This window comes from Vipera ursinii, assembly GCF_947247035.1.
Source record: "Vipera ursinii genome assembly, chromosome: 2".
Classification (NCBI taxonomy): domain Eukaryota; kingdom Metazoa; phylum Chordata; class Lepidosauria; order Squamata; family Viperidae; genus Vipera; species Vipera ursinii.
Window position 1 is genome coordinate 273,670,372 of NC_139513.1, and position 26,819 is coordinate 273,697,190.

General features: G+C 37.9%; 1 protein-coding gene across 8 annotated transcripts in view; it reads right to left on the reverse strand.

Annotated features, from left to right (window-relative positions):
* Positions 1-26,819, reverse strand: part of LOC310636732 (growth hormone receptor-like) — a 171,979-nt gene that overhangs the window by 18,450 nt on the left and 126,710 nt on the right. For 5 of the 8 annotated variants that reach the window (XM_083356813.1, XM_083356811.1, XM_083356815.1 and 2 more), the window contains 7 exons: positions 24,404-24,533; positions 21,323-21,489; positions 20,197-20,375; positions 18,203-18,365; positions 15,452-15,542; positions 11,113-11,182; positions 6,544-10,477 (listed from right to left, as the gene is read on the reverse strand). In XM_083356813.1, coding sequence (XP_083212939.1) covers positions 9,488-10,477; positions 11,113-11,182; positions 15,452-15,542; positions 18,203-18,365; positions 20,197-20,375; positions 21,323-21,489; positions 24,404-24,533 — 1,790 coding nt within the window. In that variant the 3' untranslated portion in view covers positions 6,544-9,487. Of the gene's footprint in view, positions 1-26; positions 133-555; positions 643-6,543; positions 10,478-11,112; positions 11,183-15,451; positions 15,543-18,202; positions 18,366-20,196; positions 20,376-21,322; positions 21,490-24,403; positions 24,534-26,819 lie in introns of those variants that run through there. The other 3 variants (XM_083356816.1, XM_083356812.1, XM_083356817.1) reach the window with 2 other exon arrangements.

A 26,819-nucleotide genomic window follows, 5' to 3' on the forward strand; every position in this document is an offset into this window, starting at 1 on the left:
ACACTGCCAAGGAAATGAAGGCTTACCTTGTTTAGCCATCTCTTCCCTTGATTGGCTTATTGTCAGCAATGTATTTGTTTTGTTCAACTCAAGATTCAGAACATGATTTTTCCCATGAAGTTCTGACATTTTCTGTAAGAAATTATTTGAATTCCAAATGACACCTCTTGTTTGAAGTATCTTTCCCAGCTCTGCAATTATTTTGTCAGAAAAATCTATTTTTTTAAAATACATGCTGAATGTTTACTGACATTCGGTCAACTATTAGAAAACTGAAAGCATGACCCTTAAAAAAAACCAGAATGATCTTGGATGTGCTTCACAGAGAATGGTGAATGTAAGGGGACTGATTTCTGAAACCGAATACTGACTGAATAAAACAACAATAATAAAACAATAAAATTCGTTCTCTAACTATTGGGATTCAGGACAGGGATTTTGTTAAGTTCTTTTCCAGAAATTATTTTTGAAGAAATGGAATCCAAGAGTCCCTTAGGAAGGTAAATCTGACGTGCTTATATTTGGATATAATTTTTTTTCTACTTCATTTTTTACCGTTTCTATATGTGAGAAGTCTTCCAAAAATTTGTCAAGATTTACCACACTAGTTTTCTTCATGTTGCAAGACTGCTTCACAGTTTGCTGTATATCAAAGAGAAATATGTATAAATTAAACCATCTTAAACATAATGGTCTATTCCTTTGCCAGGAGAAGCAATTTCCATGGGAAGAATTAGCATTCTTTTTTTTAACATGATAAGAAGTGCCACAGTTAAAATTTAAAATATATGGCACAAATGTTACAGCCATTTTTGTAGACAAGGCCATGCATTGTATTCAGCAATGCTTATTGTTAAATTGTTAAATATGCTAACAATATTGCTATTGTTAAGTATGTCTAAGATTCCTATCTTAGACTCAAGTATCAACATCAAGAATATTGATATTTAAAAATTATTAAAAAAAATTCATATTTGGCCTAAATAGCTCTGCTTGCATAATTTCAGTTTGTTTATATACTGTTGATATTTTAAGCTCTTCCCAGTTATAAATTCATCAGTGTATTTTTATTTATTAAATTTATATGCCAGCCATCTCACTGTTGAAGCAACTCTACTTATGTTATTTATCAAGTCTGTGTTGTGTCATACTAAAAAAAAGTGTTGTTCTTCAGAGTTTGTTGAAAGTGTGTTGTAGTTTAAACACTGAATGTACTAGTCCCATGATGATCTGTATACATAGTTAAGAGCATTGACATTTTCTCTGATTTGGCTATCACTAGCTATGCAAAGTCTGTTTTTTTTTTAAAGTAACTGAAATTTGGACAGTTGTAAATAACATTTTTAGTCAGTAATAATTTTGCCTTTAGGGAACCAAAAAAAGGCAGGGTTTTTTTTGGTAGAAACCTATCCGTTTTGTGTGTGTGTGTATAACATTAGAGATTGCAATGTATTGTGCTATTCTTATCATTTAACTGCAGACTAGACTGTTGTAGAGAAGTCCCCAAATCGCCATCTAGCATTTATTCAACACTGGTAAATGTTGTCAGGTTTTTTCCATAAAATATTTTAAATTATTACAACATTTCTTGAATAATATCTTATGTAGTATAATATATGCATTGTTTTTTTCTGTATTGAGTGGCTTTCTAAGTATCTAGGCCTTGAAAGCAGAATATAAACCTACAGTATTGATAAACATGTTTAAAAATTAAAATAATAAAAAAGGAAGAACAAAAATGTTCAGTAAGAATATGTCACCATTTTCTATATATCTTGGAAAAACAGTGCATCATTTAAAAGTTATGTTTTAAAGTTAAGTTTAAACTGAGGAAAAAATGGTGGGTGCGAGTGATAATTCTATGAGAGAAAGATGCCTGTAGTTGCATCTCTATTTTTAGTACTTATTTCTGCAAAAATTAGTTGGAAATTATGTTTAATTTAATTAAGTTTAATTTGTAAACAAAGAAGCTATGCCCTGTTCCTGTTGGTTTTTAATATTAAAATAACCCTTGAAGGCAGAAGAGCAGGCCAAGTGTATGTTTTATCCATTAGTTGGCAATCTCATCTCTGAAGGAAAGTATCTGAATATATTTTGAAGTGAATGGAAAATAAATTGATAATGTGAGCCACAGGATGCCCAGTGAGAAGTTGTGTACATTAAGAGAGAAGGCAAGAGGCTCTGAAGGTCGATGGGCTTAATATTTATGCAGCATCATAAAGGGACACACAAACCAGAGATAAAAACCACCCTGAAACTGAACTGTTGGGCAGGGAAAAATCCAGCCTAGGACACGTTTATGGAATGTACCACTCATAATCCAGAATGTGGGGGGACACACATTGTTCTCCCTATGATATCCCAATGATTGAATGACCCACGTAGTGAAATGCCCCAGGACTTCTGCAGTTTTCTTAGGGGGATTACATAAACTGAGTCCTTTCTGGAAGCAACGTTGTGCTCATGCAGAGAAGGCAGCATATGTCAAGTACAAGCAAACCAATTATTACAAAAACTTTTCCCCACTGCTCTTTTGGAAGAGAAAGGTACTGCGACTGTATAGCCAAGGGAAGGTTCTGGCCATTGTAGAAATATAGATACCTATATTAATTAAAATTATTATTTAATATAATTGGTTTCCTTTCCTTTCCTTCAAGCAGAAGAATTATAACATTTGCAGATGATAGAAACTATCTGTTGGTGACCTACCAGTTGTACAACTATTAAAAATCCAGGAGTAGTGCTAAATGAAGGAAATGTGACTATCTTTGAGTAGAGGAAGAGATTATATTTATTAATGGACTTTAGGACAAAGATGAAGGCCCCAAATTTAACCTCTAATTTTTCAAAAAAGTGGCAGATTGCATGTGTTAACAGTATGATTTATAATTTAGATAGTACAGAACAGGTGTACACAGCATTCTAAACACCAAAACACAATTGTTTATGTAACCAAAATAAATTTATAACCTAAGTAAAATATAAATTTTAATTTATTTATATTCATGATTACATAAAAACATAGAAAACTGAAAGCAGAAAAAGACCCAGTGGTCCATTGAATCTGCCCTTTCAGTTTTTGTTTATTTTTATTTTCTTTTTAATTAATCACTTTTTATTATTTTTTATTTTATTATTATTATTACATATTTTATTTGTTCCTTATTGGTTCATTGCACAGTCAGATATTCAGACTGGATTTAGCATTTTTGTCCACCTACTGAGTCCTTCCCAAGGACCTAGGATTGGCAGATTTTATTTTATATTATTATTTTATGTATTTATTTTTAATTTTTTGCTGGATGACAGACATGTTTATCCCAAGCATGTTTAAACTCAATTGTTGAGTTTAAAATTTTAATATAATAATAAATACATTACGTTACGGTTTTAATGTGACCTATTTCACAAAATATTCTAAGACAAAGATTATGAACTACCACAAAGTACCAAACCTATTTTAGCTTAGAATCACCCCAAATAAATGGTTGTCCAAACTTTCTTGAAAACCTCCAGTGATGGACCACCCACAGGTCTGGGAGCTTAGTTTGATGCCCTTTGGGAACACAACTAGGGTGTCCAGACAAGGTGGTGGCAGGGCAAAAAAGTTGAGATAGTGGTTGCAACTGCAAGATCAAAGCCTTATTCCTTTAGGTATGTTGCACACACATAAAAAAGACTGTAGCATATATCAATCACAGCTTCCATCTTGATTCTTTGACTCCACTCCTAACAGATGATCCTCTTCATCATTACAATGCAGTATTTTGTCAAATATTTTAATTTTTCCTTTCTTTCCTCCATCCCAGCACACAGGTTTTAAAAAGTCAAGATGCAACCACAACTGACCAATTGAAGCTCCATAGATTTTATATTTATTTATTTATTTTAATTCCATTTATATCCCGCCCTTCTCCGAAGACTCAGGGCGGCTTACAAGCTTAGCAGTAGCCTTCATTCTATGTATATGCCTGCTTGTATTGCATGCATGATGTGCTTTAAAAAGGGATGGGATTTCAGTTACACATAGTGGCCATTTGACTTTTTTTTACCTTTCCTGCAGACACCCTTGGCATCACCAATGTCTAACATTGCCCATTGGCATCATATGCACATGCATTTTTTTCTCCCTGTGGGCACTGCACACAGTTGAGCAGATTCAGAATGGAAACTTCACAGTACTTGATTTGTTAAAGATTCTCTATCTCTTCTTTTGTTCTTTAGAGCTGGGTCATTGATTCTTGGTCTGTGGGGCTGTTGGGGTTTGCTGCTACAAAAGCAATCTATTCATAAATGAAATAACTATAATACAGGGAAGAAGATTGCACGATGCACAGATGCCTCCTGAAATAAGTACCAATGGAAAACATGACAAGCAGAGAATAGGAGCAGGCAAATCAATAGCTCTTATATTTATGAGGATATGTGAGAAGGTTTTGGAAAATATAGAGATCGCATTTTTAATACAGTGTAATAGTTCGTTGACTTCAAATCTTCTGTTTGTGTATTGTCTTGTGGCCTCAAGTCACCATCTAATAATCAGCTCTGAATTATGCAGAAGTCTTCTCACAAAACTGTTAGTTACCATCACACTTGCTAACTCTATTTTCATGACCTGAATGCTGCATTTGTACTCAGAACTATTCCTTGGGTTAGCTGGCTAATTGTTGTTGTATGCTTAGCACAAGAAGAGGGAATAGAGATGCAATTTGGTCTAATGGTTAAGGCACCAGGTTAAAAACCAAGAAACTGTGAATTCTAACCCTGCCTTGGGCATGAAATCTGGCTGGATGACTTTGCGCCAAGGACCCTCTCTCTCAGCCAAACTCACCTCACAGGTTTGTTAGTATGGGGAAAATAGGAGGAAGAAAGAATATTAGATATTTGCCACCTTGAATTATTTATATAAATAATAAATGTAGGATTAAAAAAAAAGAAATAAGCTTGAATTTTCTACAAATTTGAAAGAAAGAAGAATCAGCTGTGTTTTGTTGTAAGAGAAAGAGTGGATGAAAGATTACTTCCTAAAGTACACCATTTAATGGGCCAATCATTGTATAATGGACGTTTGTTTACAGCAAAAAGGGTCCTCCAATCCTTATAGTTTGCTTTTTTAAAATCGGAGACCATAATCTATGCTCATTACGATGCATGTCTGCAAGCCTAAGAAATGAATGCTATGTTTTAATACTTGGAAATATTAAACGATACCAAAAGCAACTTCGCCAGGTTCAGGTTCAGGGTTAATTTAATGAATTCTAGGGAACACACTTAATGAGTGCTAACCAGATTTTAATGACAAAGAGCACAGAGATTAGATATTCCAACTGGCTGTTTACTAGCTGTTTTAACTCCTTATATTGATAGAAATAGCTCCCTAATTTGTACCAAAGGTAACATCTGTTACACCATATCCTCAGATCTGTTCTCCAACTGGAAAAGTGGAAAGACCTCCCCCCACCCCCCACCTTTAGCAGAAACCTAGTGTTTCTATCAATTTATTTAGATTCAGGATTGCTGTCAGATGGGAAGACATCCATACACCTGGAATTCGTAAAACAGAATTAAAGAAACTACTAATTCAAGCAACAAACCTCCGGCCATTCTAACATTACATTAATAATTAATCATTAATAATATATTGTATTTCATGGATGGATATCTTCCCAAATTCATATCTCAGACTCCATTTTTAAAATGCATTTTTGCTTTCAATACTTGATTTGTTCCACATATTTGAGTTTTATCACAGATCCTTTGAAATGTTGTACTATTAGCTTAAAAACTATTATTATAGTTTCCATATTTACACTTCCATTTCAGCCCCCCGTTTCTTTTTGCAGTACAACAATTTTCCTTCCTACTTTTTCTGATGGACAGAAGAAGAAAACCATTTGATGTTTCATAGTTTGTTAATGAAGACCCAATTTTAAGTCAGGGATCATTTATTGGTAAACATCAGAATGCCCAGCAGATAAGAACCTTGAAATGAGTTGATTTGCTCACAATGAAATAATGACTTAAAAAGGATGGTTCCCCCCCCACTGAAAGTCTAATTTTCATTAAGACTTGCTCAGCTTTCTTTTTCTAGGCTTTGATCTTGTGTGACCCAAGGTCTTGCCCCCTAATTCCCTACTATAAACAAAACTGTTCAGGAATCATTAAACTAAAGTGTTCATCACTCAAGTGTGCTGGAGAATCTCTAAACTCTGTGTGATGTTTTCTAAAGAAGTGGAATGAATTTTTACATGTGTCACAGTCAGAAATGTGGAGTCCTTGGACCTCTCTTTGTTTGTTTGCTTGCAGATGTTTCTATCTGACTAGGTAACATCATCTGTGCATTGATGACGTTACCTAGTCATGTGATGAAACATCTCTGAGAAAACGACCAAGTTCAGGGAGCATCAAGGCTCTGTAGTTCAACTCTGAGCTACATACAGTATATTCTCTTCTATTTGTATAACCAGACGTTTGGCCACAAATTATGCAACAACACCATGGTGAATTAAAGAAAATAAATTTATTTAAACTTTGAGGAAAGAATCAGAACACTGACATAAGGCAAGTTAAATACATAAAACAGAAATACACAAATCTTCATACTGTGATATATTGTTTTACGTAACCAGCAAAGTACCAAAGGACATTCTGAGATTGATTGAGGTATTTAACTAGTTTTTGGTGATGGAAAAAAAAAACATCCAACGAGCAATATAGCATTAATTTCCCTTGTCATTAAGAGCGGCTTACATAGCTTTAATTGCAATAGTGCCTAAAATTAAAGGTTCCAGCTATTAGAGAAAATACACCTTAAATACAAAGGCCAAATGCAAGCCAAAGAATGAATATCAGAGAAGGTTATTTCTGAAGCACTGACTTGATTTTGAGCAACTTTCTTCCTTTTAAGATGCTTATTTATACATGATGCAATTTCCAGCTACAATGTATATTTCTACTCAAGGCCTACTTATATAACACAGGATTAACACAGTGGCTGAGAAGCAGGTGCATGGTCATTTTTAGTTTTCTGCACCATTTCCTATGTTTACTAAAGCTTGCTGTGATCTGCTCACTTGCTGTTCTTGTCATTCTAGCTGTTCTTTGCTGACAGGGTCACTTACAACCTGCTAATGTGTCCCACTATCCTCTTTCCAGCTCCTAGATTTTCTAGCGACAATTAGCTGAGTAAGATAAGTACCTATATGGAAAAAAGAGCCAGGTTTTTTTTTTAAAAAAATGTAAAATAAATGAAGCTTACATTCGTTTTCTGTCATGGTGTCATCTCAAGCAATTTTATTGAGATATACTATGTGAACCTTTTACAAACTTCACTCTTATTAGTTAGGTTGGCCAACGTAAAAGTCCACCTCATAGAAGTTGGCCCAATAGCACATATTATGGCTTATTTCTAAGTAAACCAGAAACAATTGCACTAAGACTGAAGGCTATGGCAAATACATGTAACAAGACCTTCGCCTTACTTCTTTAAAACAAATCAAAACGATACTAACAAAACCACCACCCATGTACAATATCAACATATTTCCAAGAAGGCAGTTGCAATCTACATACTATGTTCATTATTATCACAGCTTATCAAATGGCCATTAATGGCCCACAAAGGGAACAACAATGGAAAGGAAGGATTTTTTTCCAGATTTAAATCCTTTTAAGACCAGTTCAGAGGCAAATCCTCAGCATTCCTCCCCCTTTCCCAAAGGTTTGTGTGTGTGTGTGTGTGTGTGTGTGTTCCCATTATTGTGATCAGTGCAAAATATCTGCACCCTTTCCATAAGGGGACAACTGTAATCATCTCTGAGTACCTCTGAATTCACTATGTTTCCTCATTCACATTTTTGCTCCTGTCAGGGATTAGTGGCTGGGTGATATAATGTTTTATGTGCAGAAGGCTCCACGATTGACCCCTGACATCTTTCAAAAACATAGGGAAGAGGTAATGTAAATAACCTCTGCTAAAGATCTCAGGGAAGCTAAGTTCAATAAGAGGTGTCTATCAGGGCTAAGGGGAGAAGCTTTCTAAATCAGAACAAGGAACTTTTATATGGCACAAAACTTTCTACCTCTAGGTCATAAACTCCCAGATCAAATCAGTAACTCTGGGAAGTTAGTGTGACATTTGCGTGAGGTTTAGGAACGGTCACCTTCAGTCTAAGGCTAAGAGTAATATTAGCAGTCTGGAAAACAGCAAGGAAAAAAGCCAAGCAGACTGCATATTTGAAAAGGTCTTGGAATTTAAACCTGGTTCATGTAAACAAAATATAAAATCTAAGTATATTAAGGCGTACCTTGAGAAAGGAACAGATACATGTAAGGCTTAAGCACAATAATTCTTTAAAACTTTCCTATACTCAATATTAATTAGCAAATTAAGTTGTACTGTTTATAATACTGTTCTATTGAATTTTGTATTTTTATTTGATTCAAAATCTAAAATGCTGATAACTTTGATTCTATATTAACATTAGGCATTTTTAAAAAAATTTAAAGGATGTAAACGCTTTCTTGTAAAGAACTATTAAATCGCCTATTTAGTCATAAAAAATTAATTGTATTCCTAAAAAGCCCAAAATTCCAAATCCATCTTAGATTTTACTGCTATAAAATTGTAATGGTTTATCAGTAAAAAAATATTCAATGTTGTATGTTTTTGGTTTGCTACAAAATGTAAAAATATGAATAGTGCTATTAAGAAATGTTCACCCCCCCAAGAGTGCTGCAACTTAAAATTCTCTATAGCTTTGGTGGAGATATAAAAATATTTTCCTTATTCTTTTGATAACTGCTACTCTAATTGCAGCAGACACATTCCATACATTGATCATAATAATTAAACCTCGGTGTGCAGTCCAAGTATAAAATATTCATGCTTGCTTATCTGAAGCATTAAAGTAGATTTATATTTATATTAACTATAATAATGCTTTATTTAACAAAACTCTTTTTGCTTTATCTAATCTTTCATTCTCTAATTCCCAGTATAAACATCTCAAAATGTTCAAACAAGCGAGAAAACAAACAAAATTCCACACTTGCTATTAGCTTTTTGAAGAAAAAATGATTTACAATGCATGACACAGATACCCAATGTGTTTGGGAGAAGCCCAAAGCAACACCTACAATAAAAGACAGTCAGCACCAGCAACATTTGATTAGACAATATGTACAAGACACAAAAGCAATACTGTTATTGATTCAACAACACAGGTAAAAGTGGAAAGGACCACATCATCACTAACCATCTGAAACTATTGGACACCCTGGCTCTGGTCAAAGCATAGGAAAATGGAATTCCCTTTGGGAATTGGCCTCCCCATTCACATAATAATAAGTGTTCTGCAGACTTCAGAAGTTTTCTATAACACTGTAATGAACTGGAAAACTCCCAATTCTATATGTGTTTTGGGCTTCTGTATAGCTAGGGATAATACTATTTCCTATATACTAAAAAAAAGAGAGAAAGAGAAACCTATGACAAGATTTTGTTAAGTTGCTCTGTGCTCACATAACCAGATGACATGATGAATTCTTTGTCTGGCACACGGAGAGCTGTTGCATTGAGAACAAGGCCTTGTGGAGACTGTACCACATGAATGGAGGTATAGTCTGCCACGGGTATCTCTGAAGCTTCTGGATCTTTTTCTTCTGCAGCTGTTGCTACCATAGCAGGGCTCACAGGATGAATGACAAAGTTATCAGTGGTCAAGTAAGCATCCTCAGAAAAGTTCTGGACTTGAACTTCTGGCTTATCTTCTTTGGGAGGTGTCACAGTGACACATTTTTTCACATCCAACTCACAGAAATAAGCATTGTCCATGGCCAAGGTTGGCTGACGCTGTGCAAGTGATTCTTTCTGAGCTTCACTTTGAGTTTTCCCTGTCTTCATTTTTTGCCCTGGGGATAGCACAACACTTCCTCTTGGTGTAATGTTGCTGACCTGTGTATAAAAGTCAATGTTCCCTACTGAACTTTGATTGCTTAACTGGGTCTGGACAAGAGGACTGGTTATCTCAGTGGCAGGAATATGGGATTTAAGGTCTTGTTCTTTGGTTGGATTATCTAATGGCAAGCAGGCAGATGCATCATCAAGACCTGGCACTGATTTCTCAATGTCTTTTTGATCAAGGCACAAGAGATCCTCCTCTTTATCATTTACCTTTTTGGACTGATCAATGTCAGACGTTCCATCACATGTATCACTTGCACTGAAATCAGTCTCTGGGATATCAGGCTCACAGCAGCTGGCCCGTCCAGAATCATCATCCCTCACTGCAAGGCAGCCATGAGACTTCATGTGGACATCACCAAGAAGCCTATCAGTATCTGATCCTTCAGTTCTGTCTTCAGCTTCATCTATATCCAGCTCAATAAATTCCACCCAAGAGTCATCTCCATAAATCTGGGGCAGGTAACTACCGTGACTTGCTAAAATGGAATTAACTTCATCCAGTTTTCCTTTCTGAAAACAAGTGTTTAAAAACAAAAGAGTAACAATGATTCTTGACATTTAATCATTCATATATGAATTCTATAGGCATGGCAGTAGCATTTACTGTATTCAGACAGAATTCTTCAGTTTCCTAATTAAAAGATCATGCAAATTAGGGCCCTAGACCTGAAACTTGAAGTTTCAAGGATGGAGGAAACCAGAAGTCATTTTAGACCCAATATATGTAACATTTATTTCTGCAGAAGTCTATAATACTGGTAAAGGTGGAAGGAAAGAGAAAAGATGAGGACAACTAGCTACAAGATAGATGGATACAATTACAGAGGTGATGGATGCATCCTTGGAAGTCCTGAAGAATCAGTTTGGGGACAGAGCGTGCTGGACAATTTTTTTTATGTATATAGTCACCAAAAGTTGACACCAACTTGATGGGACATAATCAATCAAACAATCAATCTCAATCCCTAACTGGAAAGAATGTTTTTAATAAAGGTGTAAACATTTATTACATAAACTTATGCAACTAATTGGGCAACACTTTTCCTTTGATATTAGACCATTTTAGAATATTTAATCCATCCCTGCTATGCAGACAAACCTTCACGTATACTGATTTTGTACAACAGCAATCAATTTCTCATTACCTTTAAGAGGTCTGGATCAATTCCTTTAATTTTGGGCACTGGAACAGGAGGAAAGATCAGTATTTTCAGCCTTAAAAAGAAAGATTAACATTTAAGTTCTAGGACTTCTAAACTGCATCAAGAATAATACAATAAAATTGCTTATTTTGGTAGGATGGCTGTATCTTGGCAAATCCCAAACGGGCAGTTTTGGAACCCCAAATATGTAAAATTCTGAACTGTGCCATTTCAGACTGTCAGCAAGACATCCTATTCAACCTCATAAAAAAGCCTCTGATTTACAGAAAACTAAGTAATCTTAAAAATATTTAGTTCAGATCTACTGCTAATATGTTGCACTCAAAACCCAGCATCTTTAAATAACTCCTTTATTATATACAACAACAACAACAACAACAACAGCTTATGAATACTAAATTTTGCTTTAATCTAAGCTTGGAGTTCCAGATTTTCTTGGATAGACTCATCCTGTCATATTCTAGTACCCATGATTTAGAATTTCAATTATGGGTCATTAAAAGGTATTTGTTTTTCATGTATTAATTTTGCCAATTTGTTCAGCAATTTAGCTAATTGGTCTTCTGTAATTCTGTACTTTTCCTTTGACTCCTAGCATAGTTTCTGAGAACAATGAAGGTATTTTAATGTTTCCTTTGGCTTCTTTACAAAGGTGCATTCTCTAAGCAATTAAAGAGCAATATGCTAGCTTTTGGCAATTTTAAACACCTTTTCTTTCTCCCTCCATAGGAATTAATCCAGTGCAATTATGATTTTAATTAAAAAGTCACTTCTTATTTCCCTTCAGTGGGAGGGAATCTTTTATCTTGCCTGTAAGCATGGTCTAATTCAGGGGTGTCAAACTGCCGGCCCGCGGGCTGGACACGTCGTGACGAAACTGCGCCCACCCCATTGCCGGCAATGGGGAAAAAGCTCTGATATGTCGCGCGACGTCACGTGATGTCGCAAGTTTGACATGTCTGGTCTACTTCATAATACTTTCCCATAAAGCTGCCAATAGCTGGGCGGTTATCCTAATTGCTGTACTCAGTATGCAAACCTGAGTGATGCTCAACCAACTCAGCAAATACTGTCTAGTAGGGAAGCTCCAGCACACCATCTTGGCAACCCTTCAGAGACCCACCATGCCAGAACCGCAGCTATTTTGTTGAATTTGTTCTAGTGTCACCCGAAGACACGCTACACAATAACCCTGGATGTGCAAACTCGAAGAGTCTGAGACATAATGCCAGGGTTATCTCATGATTAAAACTGAAGCATAGCATAGACCTTTCTGTAGCGTTAGGAACTCTGGATCACAGAGAACTGCCCCAAGAGATGTGCCTCCTCTCATATCATCCAGTGCTTCTCAAGCTCAAAAGTTGCCTCTCAACAGGATAGAGGTATTATCATATTCACCAGAAATCCATTTACTAATATATCAAAACAAGGATGGGCAAACTGAAAATATTCCAATGTACCCCTCAAGTTCTTTTAAAGCAGTTTGCAAATAAGACTCAATAATCAGGCCAAATGCCTGAAAACTGAATATCTTTTCATTATAAAGTTGGTTCAGCCTAATCTGAAGAAGAGAATTTAAGGGTGGGGAGAAATGGGGTGAGTGGAGAAAGTGGTAAGAGAAAATTCAAACAAAATGAAGTGCTATTTCTTCTAGTGTTTCAATTGCACCATTTCTCACTGATATTGATACTATTGTTTAGATCCCTTTTCAGAGCTCTCAATGTTTTCTTTATCTTAGGGAATACCAGGGTAGGAACAAGATGTATGTGCTATGTGGATGCTTCAGGGACTGGGAGTTTCCTGCAGGAGGCATGTCTACCATTCCTTCTCCTTTTTCTCCTCCTTCTCCTGGTTATTGGCTTATAGGTTTTTAATATTAATCCCGTCTTTGAATTCAACCCTCTGAAATAGAATCCATCTCTGTGGCTCCTATCTTCATTTTGACTGGAGATCCTCCTGCTCTTTATTCTTTCCCATAAATATAAATAGCCTTCATTACTGAAGTCTCATTTGCAGCTTTCATCAGTATTCCATAATTTTTTTTATTAATATTTCTATACCGCCCTTCTCCCGAAGGACTCAGGGCGGTGAACAGGGCAAGAATAAAAAACACAGAATTACAAAAGTTAAAAAATGATTAAATACATTGCCCACTAAAAACAATTAATACATAATAAAACCCCAATCAAATACAATAAAAAACCCCACCAATCCCCCATCAGGCCAGGCCGGCTTGTTCGAACAAGTATGTTTTTAGATCGCGGCGAAAGGAGCGGAGATCGGGTGCCGTCCGGAGCTCAACCGGTAGCTGATTCCATAGCTCCGGGGCGCCCACAGAGAAGGATCTCCCCCTGGGGGCCACCAATCGATATTCTCTGACTGGTGGCACCCTGAGGAGGCCCTCTCTGTGGGAGCGCACAGGGCGGAGGGAAGTTGATGCCGGCAGCAGGTGTTCCCTAAGGTACTCCGGACCCCTGCCATGTAGGGCTTTAAACACCATTTAAACACCTTGAATCTCACCCGGAAGACAACTGGCAACCAATGCAGCTCACGGAGCAGAGGTGTGACATGGGAGTATCGGGAGACTCCCAACACAACTCTTGCGGCTGCATTCTGTACCAGTTGGAGCCTCCGGGCGGTCTTCAAGGGAAGCCCCATGTAGAGAGCATTGCAGTAGTCTAGACGAGAGGTCACGAGCGCGTGAGTGACCGTGCATAAATCATCCCGGCTTAGATAGGGCCGCAACTTGCTGCATGATTGTTGCTTTTCCCTTATTTCTGCTTCATCTTTTGGACTTATACAGATGAAGCAACTGGCATAGCTGTTGTCATGATATCTTCTTAAGCTTTTGAACTTACCATTCAGCAAGCATGACCAGTGCTAAAATTTTTAATATTTTGAACTGGTGATTTACATAAGCAACTAGAGGCTGCCCAGAAGGCTATTCTAGTTGTCGACATTTAAACTGAGATGGAGAGATTTTAAATAGAGCAAATGTATAAAAGGAGAGGTATCTTTATTTCTAAGTATCTTCAAACTTAAATTCAAGAAAACATTCAAGACGCTCATACAGACCAACACGCTTTTAATTTATTTATTTCTCAACAAATGCAAGCATATTTATGTGGGAGAATATTAATATGGTAGAGTATTCAGATCCAAACCAGCATTCTGAAATGCTGAAGTCCAGATTTGTATCCTAGCTAACTAAAGAATAGTGAAATGGGTGCAGTCATTATGAAGACATCCTAGCCAAGGGAATAAGCCAGAATTCTCCCTTCAAAATATTCCAATTTTTTAACAGAATGACAAATTGATAGGCTCCTCAGCTCAAATTTGGCTAAAGCTGAGCAGACACTTTTTAAAAAAAAATCCCATTTATATCCCGCCCTTCTCCGAAGACTCAGGGCGGCTTACAATCTAAGAAGCACAAATCAATGTGCTTAGCAATAGCCTTCATTCTATGTATATGCCTGCTTATTAGGGCTTTCGCCCCCCCCCCAGCGGCATTATTACAAAGTCAGCTTAATTGCCCCCAACAATCTGGGTCCTCATTTTACCTACCTCGGAAGGATAGAAGGCTGAGTCAACCTTGAGCCTGGTGGGATGCGAACCTGCACTAATTGACAGTGACAGTGCTTATCTAGGAAAGAATCTTTATTAAGGACTTATCTTTCAATTTCAAAATGCTGATGTCAAAATAGGAGAAAATGGATTGGAGATCTAGAGTTAAGGAAACCTAGAATCTTTATGACTTCATACTACAAACAGGCTAATGGGCTGTTGAAGATTAAATCAGTTCCTCATCATCAAAGGAATGAGAGTAAAAACAATTTCAAGTGAGGACCAACGCTCCTTCTCATTTCTGCCATTCCCTGAGCAGGAAAAGAATGGTTTTTTTCAGCTTTTCCCAAACCAAGCAGAAATTTGTGTGCCATAAGACAAGTATACAACTGAATTGCAAATGCATGTAACAGTGATATTTTAAAATGTTTACATATTGCTTAGTAAAGGTACAAAAATTATTATACTTCAAGTTATATTTTTAAGTCATTTCTGACTGCTAGCAAGTATCCCTGCAGTTTTCAATAGTTCCCCATTTCAATATCGCCAGTAAAGATTATTTTGGTCCTTGCATGACCATGATCTACCATTAGTCATAAAACAATTTTTCTGGAAAGAGTTTCTGAACATCCTTTTGCCCTGATGAAATAACAAATGTAGTTGGGAAAGCCAGAATATTCTGTCAAAAATTTCTGTTAGAGAAAAGCCACAGAAAAAGGATGACTAGATTGGAGGTAAAAATCTACCAAAAACTTACTTTTGTTTTTTAGAAAAGAATACAAAGGACAGCATCATCATTATGCCAACTATTCCAAAGGCCAAAACCAAAGGCCAAGGAATTTGGAATTCTGGAAGAAAACAAAGTAACAATTAAAATGTGACATTTGCATCACTTCCCAGTTTTGTTTGTGTTTCTTTGATCAACAATTTGCTGTTTCATGCTTGTTTAGAAAATATCTGTATGTCATCTGTAGATTTCCCATATATGGCATCTACCTAGTAAGTCAACTAGGTCCTTCTTATTTAGCTCTCCCTACTTTGGTCTAGTAGGCACGTGGTGGCTCAGTGGGCTAGGACGCTGAGCTTGTCGATCAGAAGGTCGGCAGTTTGGTGGATCGAATCCCGAGTGCCGCGTAACAGAGTGAGCGCCTGTTACTCGTCCCAGCTTCTGCCAACCTAGCAGTTCAAAAGCACGTAAAAATGCAAGTAGAAAAATAGGGACCACTATGGTGGGAAGGTAACAGCGTTCCATGCGCCTTTGGCGTCTAGTCATGCCGGCCACATGACTGCGAAGACGTCCTCGGACAAGCGCTGGCTCTTCGGCTTTGAAATGGGGATGAACACCGGCCCCTAGAGTCGGAAATGACTAGCACGCATGTGCGGGGGAACCTTTACCTTTACCTTACTTTGGTCCAGATACATGGCATTTCAATGCCTACAATTTTCCAGTGATTATGCTATCTGGGTATTAAAATCTAACACCTTTGGGACAAAAGCATGCTGTAAGCAATATTCCTTTTATACATTCACAAGATGTTACAATGCACTACAAAAGGAATGATACTTGTGGTACAATGATGCTTCTGACATCTGCCTTCCTTTTTCCTCCCTGTGGATACTTCTGATTTGAAAGTAACCAGATTGGGAAAACCTGATCTAACTGAATTCCATTAATACATTTCTAATCCAGTTAATAACAGAGATAGATATTTCTTCTCTGCTGTAAGAAATTATGTGCTGATTCATATTCACTGGGGCTTTTTATTTTTTTACAGTATTTGCTCAGAATTCAAATTCATTTCAGGTAACAGCAGTAATATCAGCCCACCAAAGCATGGATATCAGATAATGAGACAATACTGGCTATTTAATAAAGTTCCTCAAGCTAACTGTTCGGCTTCTAAAGTTTCACAGTTTTCAGAGTTTCTCTTGTTTTTTCAAGTCAATTTTACGTTGGAGAGTGATATATCCAGGAGTGATTCGACATTAATTCTCTAATGAGAACTCCCAAAATATATTCTCAGATGCTCTTGCAAGTTTCAAAAGTTGGAATTTAAATGTATTTTGAAAGCGTCATTGTGAGGAACGGGGGGAGTGACACTGATTTTTGATATGTTTATTTAGTTTTTAGTTTCGTTTATTAATATTTCTATACCGCCCTTCTCCCGAAGGACTCAGGGCGGTGTACAGGGCAAGAATAAAACATAAAGTTACAAAAGTTAAAAAGTTATTAAATACATGCCCATAAAAAAATAAAAAATACATTAATAAAACCCCCAATAAAATGATAATAAAAACCCCAGCAATCCCACCCTCAGGCCAGGCCGGCTTGTTCGAACAGGTATGTTTTCAGATCGCGGCGAAAGGAGCGAAGATCCTTGTTTTACATTTTTGTTGTACACCACCCAGAGTCTCTTCTTGTGAGATGGACAAGCATATAAATTTGCTAGCAAGCTAGAGCTAGCTAGCTAGCTAGCTACAACATATCTACCTGTGTAAACAAAACCCTCTGCCCATATGTTTATATCAGACACGGGCATTCTACAGCCTGCAGGCGCATCCAGCCCTTTGCCTTTGGGCAGCGTCAGCCCTATTAGTTTGGCCCTCCACAACAGTTCCAGTTTCCCTTTTGGCCCCTTGGGAAGATGAATTGCCCACCCGTGGTTTACATGATAGCTTCTGTCAGCCCTCCCAGGTGAAGCAGAGGGGAAATATGACTAGATGAGCTAAATCAACTTTTATTATACGGCTGTATCAAAAGAATCCTACAAATCTGAAAGTACAAATCTCCTGCCATCTTTTTTAACAGCATGATGATTTAGAGCAGATTCTTTCTAAGTTTTTTTTCTCTGACCATTAAACTACTAGGGCACAGGTCTGCAACCCGTGGCTCTGGAGCCGCATGCGGCTCTTTCAGCCGTCTCCTGCGGCTCCCAGTCCTCTGCCATGTGCAGTCCAAAAAAAAAAAAAGTGGGACTAAAAAAGTTCAACCAATCAATTCAAATATGCAGGGTAGGTGCATATCTCGCCTTGGCTCCACTCTTCAGTCAAAACCTGTTCTGCGCATGCGTGCATGTACGTGCATGCGCACACATTTTGTGCGGCTCCCAGTTTTTCCTTTTGTGAGGGAACCGGTTCCGAGTGGCTCTTTCACTGTTTCAGGTTGCTGACCCCTGTACTAGGGGCTTCTTCCTCTGTTGACTGATCGTTCCCTAGATAGCATCTCTTCCCCTCGTCTTCAAGGTCATTCTCACATAACATTACAGCTTCTTTTCCCCAGTGCTACCAGTTCAGTTGCTAGCACAAATGGGATAAGAAGCATGGCTAAAATTTCTGTGAATGGTTCCTGTTCCAACGGGAAAGCTGGGTTCAGAAGAATTTGCACGCAAATCCTCAAGCATCTCATACTTAATGAGCCATATGGGCATACAGCAATTTGTAGTGAGTTCCAATGTGAGGTGTTAAGGAATTATTTCGAAGGCAATATCACAGAATATGTTTTTCTCACCTTCCTCACATGGTACCAGTCCTTTTAAATCAAATGACACATACAGCAGTTCACTGAATTCACCATAAACGTCAGGTATTCCTTTTGCTCGAACCCGTATCTCATAGTCTTGGCATGTCTTTAAAGAATATACTGGAACTTCGGTGGCACGTTTTGGATCCAGCTGTAATAAGCACATTGAATCTCCTCAACTGATTGTTGCTACTCAAAAGCAAAAGCATTCTTTAAACATAAAACTTTATTCAAAGAGGCAGAATTAGGATCTGAGTGTTTTGAGATTATAGAACAATCTTTCTTAAATTTAACCTGATGCTTTCCACATATGATAGTTTTCAATTCCCAGAATCCTTAATTACATGTAAGAAAAAAAAGACCACCTGGGAAATATTTATCATGTATTAAATTGAGTATCACCTCAATCTGTATTGTGGATTAGAGCTAATGTATCAGCAAGTGGTTCTAATACTTTTCAACTTTTTAATCAATGAATTGAATGAGGGTTGAGTGGACACTAAAAAGTTTTGCAGGTGATGCAAAACTGGAAAGGTTGACTTTAGAAGAAAAAAAAGAGATAGTTTGAATGACGGGCTGAAATGGAGGGAAATTTACAGAGAGAAATTCTACATCTAGCTAAGAAAAATGTAGGGCACTAATATGGGATGGGACAGACATGGCTCGTAAAAGTAAATGTAAAAGGGTTTGGGGATGCCATTGTTGATTTCAAGTTAACATGAGCAGAGGTGAGATGCATCTGCAAATAAGTCAAATGCTAGCTTGAGATGCATTAACAGAAGCATAGAAATCAGTTCATGGAAAATATTTTTGCCACTCTACTTTGCCCTGGTCAGATCCCACTTGGAATACTATATCTGGTTCTGGACATTACAATTCATAAAAAGGCAGTGACAAATTAGAGTGAGTTGGGAAGAGGGCTACTGAAAAGGTGAAGGTTATACAAACAAGCCCTATAAGGAAGAGTTAAAGGCTTTGGATATGTCTAGACCAGCGTTTCCCAACCTTAGGAACTTGAAGATGCGTGGACTTCAACTCCCATCTTCAAGTTCCTAAGGTTGGGAAACGCTGGTCTAGACTATACAAGAGACTGCGGAGAGATATGATAGCCATCTTCAAATATCTGAAGTGTTGTTATGTAGAAAAGGAAGTGGACTTATTCTTTGTCACCTTAGAGAGCAAGATACAAACTAGTATGTTAAAACTATAAGGAAGCAGATTCAAGCTAAACATCAGGATGACTGTGGAACAGGATACCATATGGTGACATTTCCTTCACCACAAGTCTTCAAAGAAATTGTGGGATCAACTGTCAAGAGATGTTCTACTGGATCCTATGACCAATGTTTGAATTAGATGACCCCCAAGATCCCCTTCAACTCTATAAATCTATATACTGTAAGTGCAGATACTTACACTAATGCTTAAATGTGAAGCCATTTCTTTTCTTTTAAGGCAGGCTGTGAACTTGATTGAACAAGTTTATTTTCTGGACTACATGGCTGAAGTGTATATTGCTGATGTCATACAATGCTTATTTTTCAAGTTCAAGCCATGCCTTGGCCTTATCCATATGCAAGAAGGATGTAGAGAAGCAGAGGAGAAAACATCAAAGTTCTAATAATAGTGGAATCTTCATTTATTAATATTAAATACTGAATACATGAGGCAAGGGATGAAAACGCAGTATGAGAAATAGAAAGAGATATCCAGAATTGTGGAAGTATTAAATTTTGTTGCTAGCCCCACTTGCAATATATATTACATAGGAAAATTGAGTGTTTTATAGAGTCTGAGCATATAACTCACTGACTTGCAATTCTGCAGATGTACCTATGGTATTGGTTTCAAAGTATTACCCAAAATGTAAATTACAAGTCTTTAAGTTTTTGCAGATCCCTGATGTTTATCCCTCATTCCCAATACCTCTGGATGGCCCCTGGTTGGGGAAGGTCTCTAAGTTTTGCTCTTGCAATACATACTTCATGCCACTCTGTTGCATTGACATCTTTATACTGAAGCTGATAGAAAGGTATGATCCATCCATTTTCAACATCTGCAGAGGGTGGAGGCTTCCAAGTAACCTGAACATCAGTATAGACGCCACTTGGGCTGGTGTTTAGCACTGTCCAGTTCAGCCCAACTGGAGGATCTGGAATTACTGATTTAAACACATTTTTCACAAAGTTAATCAAAAGGTCATCTAACAGTATACCTTGTCCATCCATCCATCCATCCACATCAACACACGTTATAAATACACACAGTATTATTTAGAAAAGACTGATTGTATACTTTAAAATACTTAAAATATTTGATGCACAAATTGAACATGTATTGTGAAATTGTGTTGAAGATGGGTAGTTCCTATGCATAAAAAGCAGCTTGGGATTCTGACCAGGAGTGATCTTCTAAGGCAGGATGAGGAATAGCATCTGAGGAGTTATTACAATCCATTAACTTTTTCTTAATGTTCCCCAGGATATGACTGTGACATTTTGGCAGCACAGTTATTGAAAAATGGTACCAATGCATTGTTTTCCAATTTGAGGCAGGACACACATGAGCACTGTATCATAAACCCTAAAATAGTTTTCATACAGTTGAATAAGATGCCACCCTTATACCTGGGACAGCTCCCTCTCTTATCACTGGCACTTCCACCTTATGTAGAGTACTGACCACACCTGCTTCAAGCTCTCCCATTTAGCTATTTTAATTTTGAATAGGGTCTTGAATTGAGCCACTCTAATGGTGAGCACTGATTTTAGATCTTGCTCTCAGCCCAACACGCTCCACAGGATTGTTGTTATGGGAAGACCTACTTAGAACTTACTAGAACCAAACTGAACCTGAACTAAACCTCTTAGACAAGAGCAATAAAGTCATGCTTCTCTAAGTTATAAAAAACAGATAGGCAGGAACTGGGAAGCATACGTGAGATCTTTATCCAGTTGCCTCTTGAAAAAGCAGCTTTGGAACAACCAAGACCTGGATGACTGAGAATCTCCATAGACATACAGTAGCTGTGAACTTTGGGACTTGTGTGTGAAACTTTTGCTCTAGTCTACGAAGCAAAACAGAGGAGATTCATATCAAAAAAATTACCTATATCCTCCACTCGGAAATGTTTTTCATCATATAACTGATCTGCAATGTAAAGCCGAACAGAGTAAGGGACCCAAATGGAGGTGAAGGATATATTGAAGTAACAGCTGTTTTCACCAGAAGTTGTATAATCAGGACAGTCTTTCCATTCTTCCTCCTCACTCGACCTAGAAATGATAAACCAAATAATTAAGATGGAATTAAAGAACTGGAAAGAGGTAGATAGAACCTTTCCGATTACCAAGTTGCAATCTTATTGACAGGCTTCTGGCATGGCATCTGTTACCCCCATCCCTGTCCAGATTCTACTGCATTTGTACTAGATCACTGCCAGTTGGCACTGGCCTCCCTCTTCGACCCATCATTAGTTTAATCACATTAATGCAGGAACTGAATAGGGTGACCTGACATCAAGCCTCCGTCAAGTATCACTATGTTGTTTTGACTGCCCCTCCTCTCAGATCCCATTCTGCAGGTTCATTAGACCATTAGCTATTTGAACTTGGGACACTATTGGTCAAATTATCATTGCCAGCTAGAGCAGTCTACTGCCCTAGTGTAAATCCAATGAGTTTCCAATGTTGCATTGGTACCACAACAGAACGATGGCAGAAGAGGCTAACAAGGGGCAAAAAGGAATCGGATGTGCCCATACCAATCTGGGAAAAACAATAAGCTCTTCTTTGTTTACTTCTCCTGGTACTCAGCACACTTTAGTAGAATGTTTTTACATATCTTATAACTGTCCTTGAACAGTGTTGGAATAAGGGGGAAAACAAATAAGCGAAGAAGCATTAGTTGAGTATCATCATAACACTATTAGAGATACTGACCCTCTTAGCAGTTATTATATTAATTTTTTGTTTAAAAAGAGGAAGGGGAAACCTGTGGCCAGCCCAGAGAACCACAAGTGTGGCTGGGTATAAAGCTTCCTGTTTTCCATTTTTGTGATTTTCCAATTTCTAATATCTCAAATTTGCTCCTGGAAAGATATATTATGTTAGAAAGGAAAAGACAGGGTTGAACCAATATATATATGAATATGTTCTTCACCCTGGGAAAATGCCTTATCGACCTCTCTGCTTACTTATTGCTAAATGAGGTAGCAATATTTTGAATGAGAAAAAGAGGGTATTCTTGTTTTTTAAGGCTTCACAACAGGAATGCCAGTAGAGATGACAACAAAAGACTCTATATACAAAATATGCGATAATGACACGGCAAAGCCTGTCGGGTATTGTTCAAATTATGTGTAAACATGAAGTGCACTCTCATCGTGTTCCAAAGCAACCTGCCCAACAATTTCAACTAACAGGATCTAAGAACAGTTGCCTCCATCCTTTAGAATATTTTACTCTAAGAGATAAGATGGGCTGCCACTCCTTTGGCCTTTCGGAGCAATGTTAAGACCTGACTCTGCCAATGGACATGGCAGGGTCAGAGTGTGATCCAACCTTGGGGATGGCTGGTGGCTTAAGGGTATTCCCTCCACCTTGTTAACCCCTTAGCCTTGTCAATTTCTTAACTTTGATTTTTTTTTAAAAAACTTTTATTTTGTAAATTTTAACCTTGATTTTTTAGAAGTCTGGTTTTAACTGTGCTTTTAAGACACGTTTTTACATTATTTTATGATGTTGTTTGTAAACTACCCAGAGTAATTTAGGTGAGATGGACAGTGTAAAAATCAATCAAACAAGTGGGCTAATGCCTCCTTAAGTAACACCAGCTGCCTGCAATTAGTGCAGGTTCGCATCCCACCAGGCTCAAGGTTGACTCAGCCTTCCATCCTTCTGAGGTAGATAAAATGAGGACCCAGATTGGTGGGGGCAATTAAGCTGACTTTGTAATAATGCCGCTTGGGGGGTGTATGAAAGCCCTAATAAGCAGGCATATACATAGAATGAAGGCTACTGCTAAGCTTGTAAGCCGCCCTGAGTCTTCGGAGAAGGGCGGGATATAAATGGAATAAAAATAAAAATAAATAAAATAAAACAAATAGGTTTATGTGCTCAAGCCATTCTCTCTGTTTTACTTTACCATACCGTCCTTCGGGAATAGGGCGGTATAGAAATTTAATTAAATAAATAAAAAATAAAATAAATGCTGTATGCTCTGGGCTCCCATGATAAAATTGTCACAATTTGTTGGCTTTTTAAAGGGGAAAACATTGCTTGAGTGCCAGAAAAGCTAAAGACAACTGCCTCAGGTATGGGTTGGGTTCAAAACAGGATGAAGGCAACGAAAATGTGATAACTAACATCTGAGTATAAAAACCCTGGAAGATATGGATATTACAATATACACTCATGGATCAGCCCATACATGAAGTCAATCCTCAAATTTTTAAACAAAATTCCATGAAAAATGAGTCTCCTCTCTTGAATATTTTGTATGCTTTTCAATATATTCTGAAAGACTTTGTTTTCATATTTTGTATGAATAAATTTTGTTTTCCCTAACAGATTCCATTCTCACAATTATCTGTAGATGTATAAGGAATTTGGTGGAACTGAATGATTTGATGGCCATTAGATGGTTCTAAAAGAGCATTACAGAAATTCATTAAAAACTACTGATGATTGTTAGATGCAATAGCCCAGTGGAAAGACAATGTGTCACTGGGATTCCAGAAGCTAGGGATTATAAGCAACAATATTTTAAACTTTATTTAAGAATTTCCTGGAGGCATCTGGTTGCCCAAAGTTGGAGGTGGAAAATATATGTTTGGTTTTCTTCATTAGAACTCTTATTTTCTTACAAAGTCTGTTTTACATGTTGCCCACCATAACATGGTTAAAAAACCACTTTTCCTTTTGTCTGAACAAGCAAGATTAGTCTGGAAGAAAATTACAGCCTCCTGTTATCCAACCATGACATTAAACTTGGTTGTCATTTAATGTGTCAAACAGAAATTGATCTTCAGATTCTCCATGTCACACAGTTATGACTGGCATAGACGAATAAGTATGAAAAGAAAGATGTGCTCATAATTGTAAGTAGGTCTTTATTTCTGCAGTTTCAACAAAAAATGGAACTCATTTTAGATAACATTTTTCAAGGGGATGATTGATTTCTCAGTACCTTGTTGAGTATAGTAGTTGAACTTTTCCTGATTCCAATTCATGAGGAAAATCATCTGTATTCCAGTAACATGAAAATGTTTCCATTTCAGGTGATCGACACTGAATTATATGTGCCTTCCCTGAAGCTGCTGTAGGGAAAGGAAAGGAAAGGAAAAGAAAAGAGAAGAGAAGAAAAAAAAGGGGGGAGGGGGAATAAGAGATATTCAGACACAAATAAAATTCAGAAACCTGAGACTTACACATTACAGGAACCCTCAAAATTATCTATACATGTAATTCTCAACTTACAACAGTTCATATAGTGACTGTTCAAAGTTACCACAGCACTGAAAAATGTAACTTATGACCGTTTTTCACAGTTATGACCTTTGTAGCATCCCCATGATCATGCGATCAAAATACAGATGCTTACAAATGGTTCATATTTATGACCGTTGCTGTGTCCCAAGGTCATGTGATCATCTTTTGTGACTTTCTGACAAGCCAAGTCAATGGGGAAGCCAGATTCACTTAACAACCGGGTTACTAACTTACCAGCTGCAGTGATTCACTTAACAATTGTGGCAAGAAAAGTTGTAAAATGGGGCAAAACTCATTTAACATATGTCTCACTTAACAACAGAAATTTTGGGCTCAATTGTGGTCGTGGGTTGAGGCCTACCTGTAGTGAAATCCAAATTTTGCTACTCCAAATTGATGTGTATTTGTTTATTATTAGATTCACTGTATATTGTTGGGGGGGAAATAGGAGGAGGGTCAATTATCTACTCTGCCTTTAGTTATAATGATGGGATATAAATCAAATAAATGAATACCATATTTTCCGGCGTATAAGACGACTGGCCGTATAAGATGACCCCCGACCTTTTAGAAGATTTTCAAGATTTTTCATCTTATATGCTGGAAAATACTTACATGCCAGTTGCCAAGTGTCCGACACAAGCCCGATTCAGCCTCATCTGATGCAGATGATGCAAAGCCTCCCTTTTGAAGCTCAAAGGGGCTTTTCCTTCCACCCACCCTTTGGAATAAACGCAAGAGCTGCGTTCACACGACGCGCTCTTCCAGGTCAGACTCTGCAAACAGCATGCCAGAAGCCGCAACCACCATGGGAACTCCGAGTCCCCGCCTTTCGGCAGCCTGCACAACCAAGCGCAATCCAGCTTTGAGAGTACATTTGCAGATGGAGCAGCCGCCACGTCTGGAGCCAAGCCCCGCCCAGGAGGCGGTCGGCCAGGCGGGCCTGGAAGACGCGCTGGAGAGCCGGGCTTGGGGCGGCCATGCCGAGGCCAGCTGGCGAGGGCCGCTGCGTGGTCTGCGGGCGAGAGGGGCACCAGGCCGCCAAGTACCACTGTCCAGACTGCCTGGAGAGATAGCGGGTAGCAGGGCGCGCTGTGCTTATCCTCAGATGTCGCTTGGGCGAGGGGCTTCCTGCCGCTCCCAGGGTCTGGCGTTTGCAAGGGGGAGGGGAAGGGGCTTAGAGGCTCTTGGGGGTAGGAAGGGAGAGTCACGTTGGAGGGGGGACTGGACTAAGGAGGCTTGAAGTTGCTTTGCAAGAATGGGGGCGCTCGATTGATTTATGTACTATTTTCCGGCATATAAGACGACTGGGCGTATAAGATGACCCCCCAACTTTTGAGAAGATTTTCATGGGTTAAAAAGTCGTCTTATATGCCGGAAAATATGGTAAGTATTGATTGTATATTTTCCATGTAGTTTGACACTTTTATTTTTCATAGTAACTTGTCCCTTAGTTTTGAGTGATGAATGTTGTTTTGACTTTTGGGTAGTTTTTTTTACCAAATGGAAAATACCTTGTCAAATACCTGGCCTGGTCTGATGGGTTTGGGGTTGGATTTAGTTTTAAACACACTTTTAGTATTGTATTATTGGGCATAAGTATTTAATTCTTTTTAATCTCTTTTTTAACTTTTGTATTTACATTTTGATATTTATTGCCCTGTACACCGCCCTGAGTCCTTCGGGAGAAGGGCGGTATAAAAATTTAATAAATAAATAAATAAATAAATAATAAATACATCTTTGCTGAGAATCTGTCCTTGATTAGACTAAAACAACAGCCTTTTTACAGATCTTGAGAAGGGGGTTGGACTAGAAGATCTCCAAGGTCCCTTCCAACTCTCTTATTCTTTATTATGCCGTTACATAAGTTCCTTAGCAGAACAACTGACCTCTTCTCCCTGCCTCACTTAAGTCCTCCCCCTTCCCCAATTTGTGAGTTAGCAGAAAAGTAAACCAACATATATTTTGCTGTCCTCGTGGCTAATCTCTGTTGACCTTTGTTGCCTGTAACCAGAGGATAAATTATCCTTATTTTAAATTCTGGACAGGCTACCATTACATACTTTCTTAAAAATCTGAAAAAAATGTCCATACAATACTCTCTGCAAACC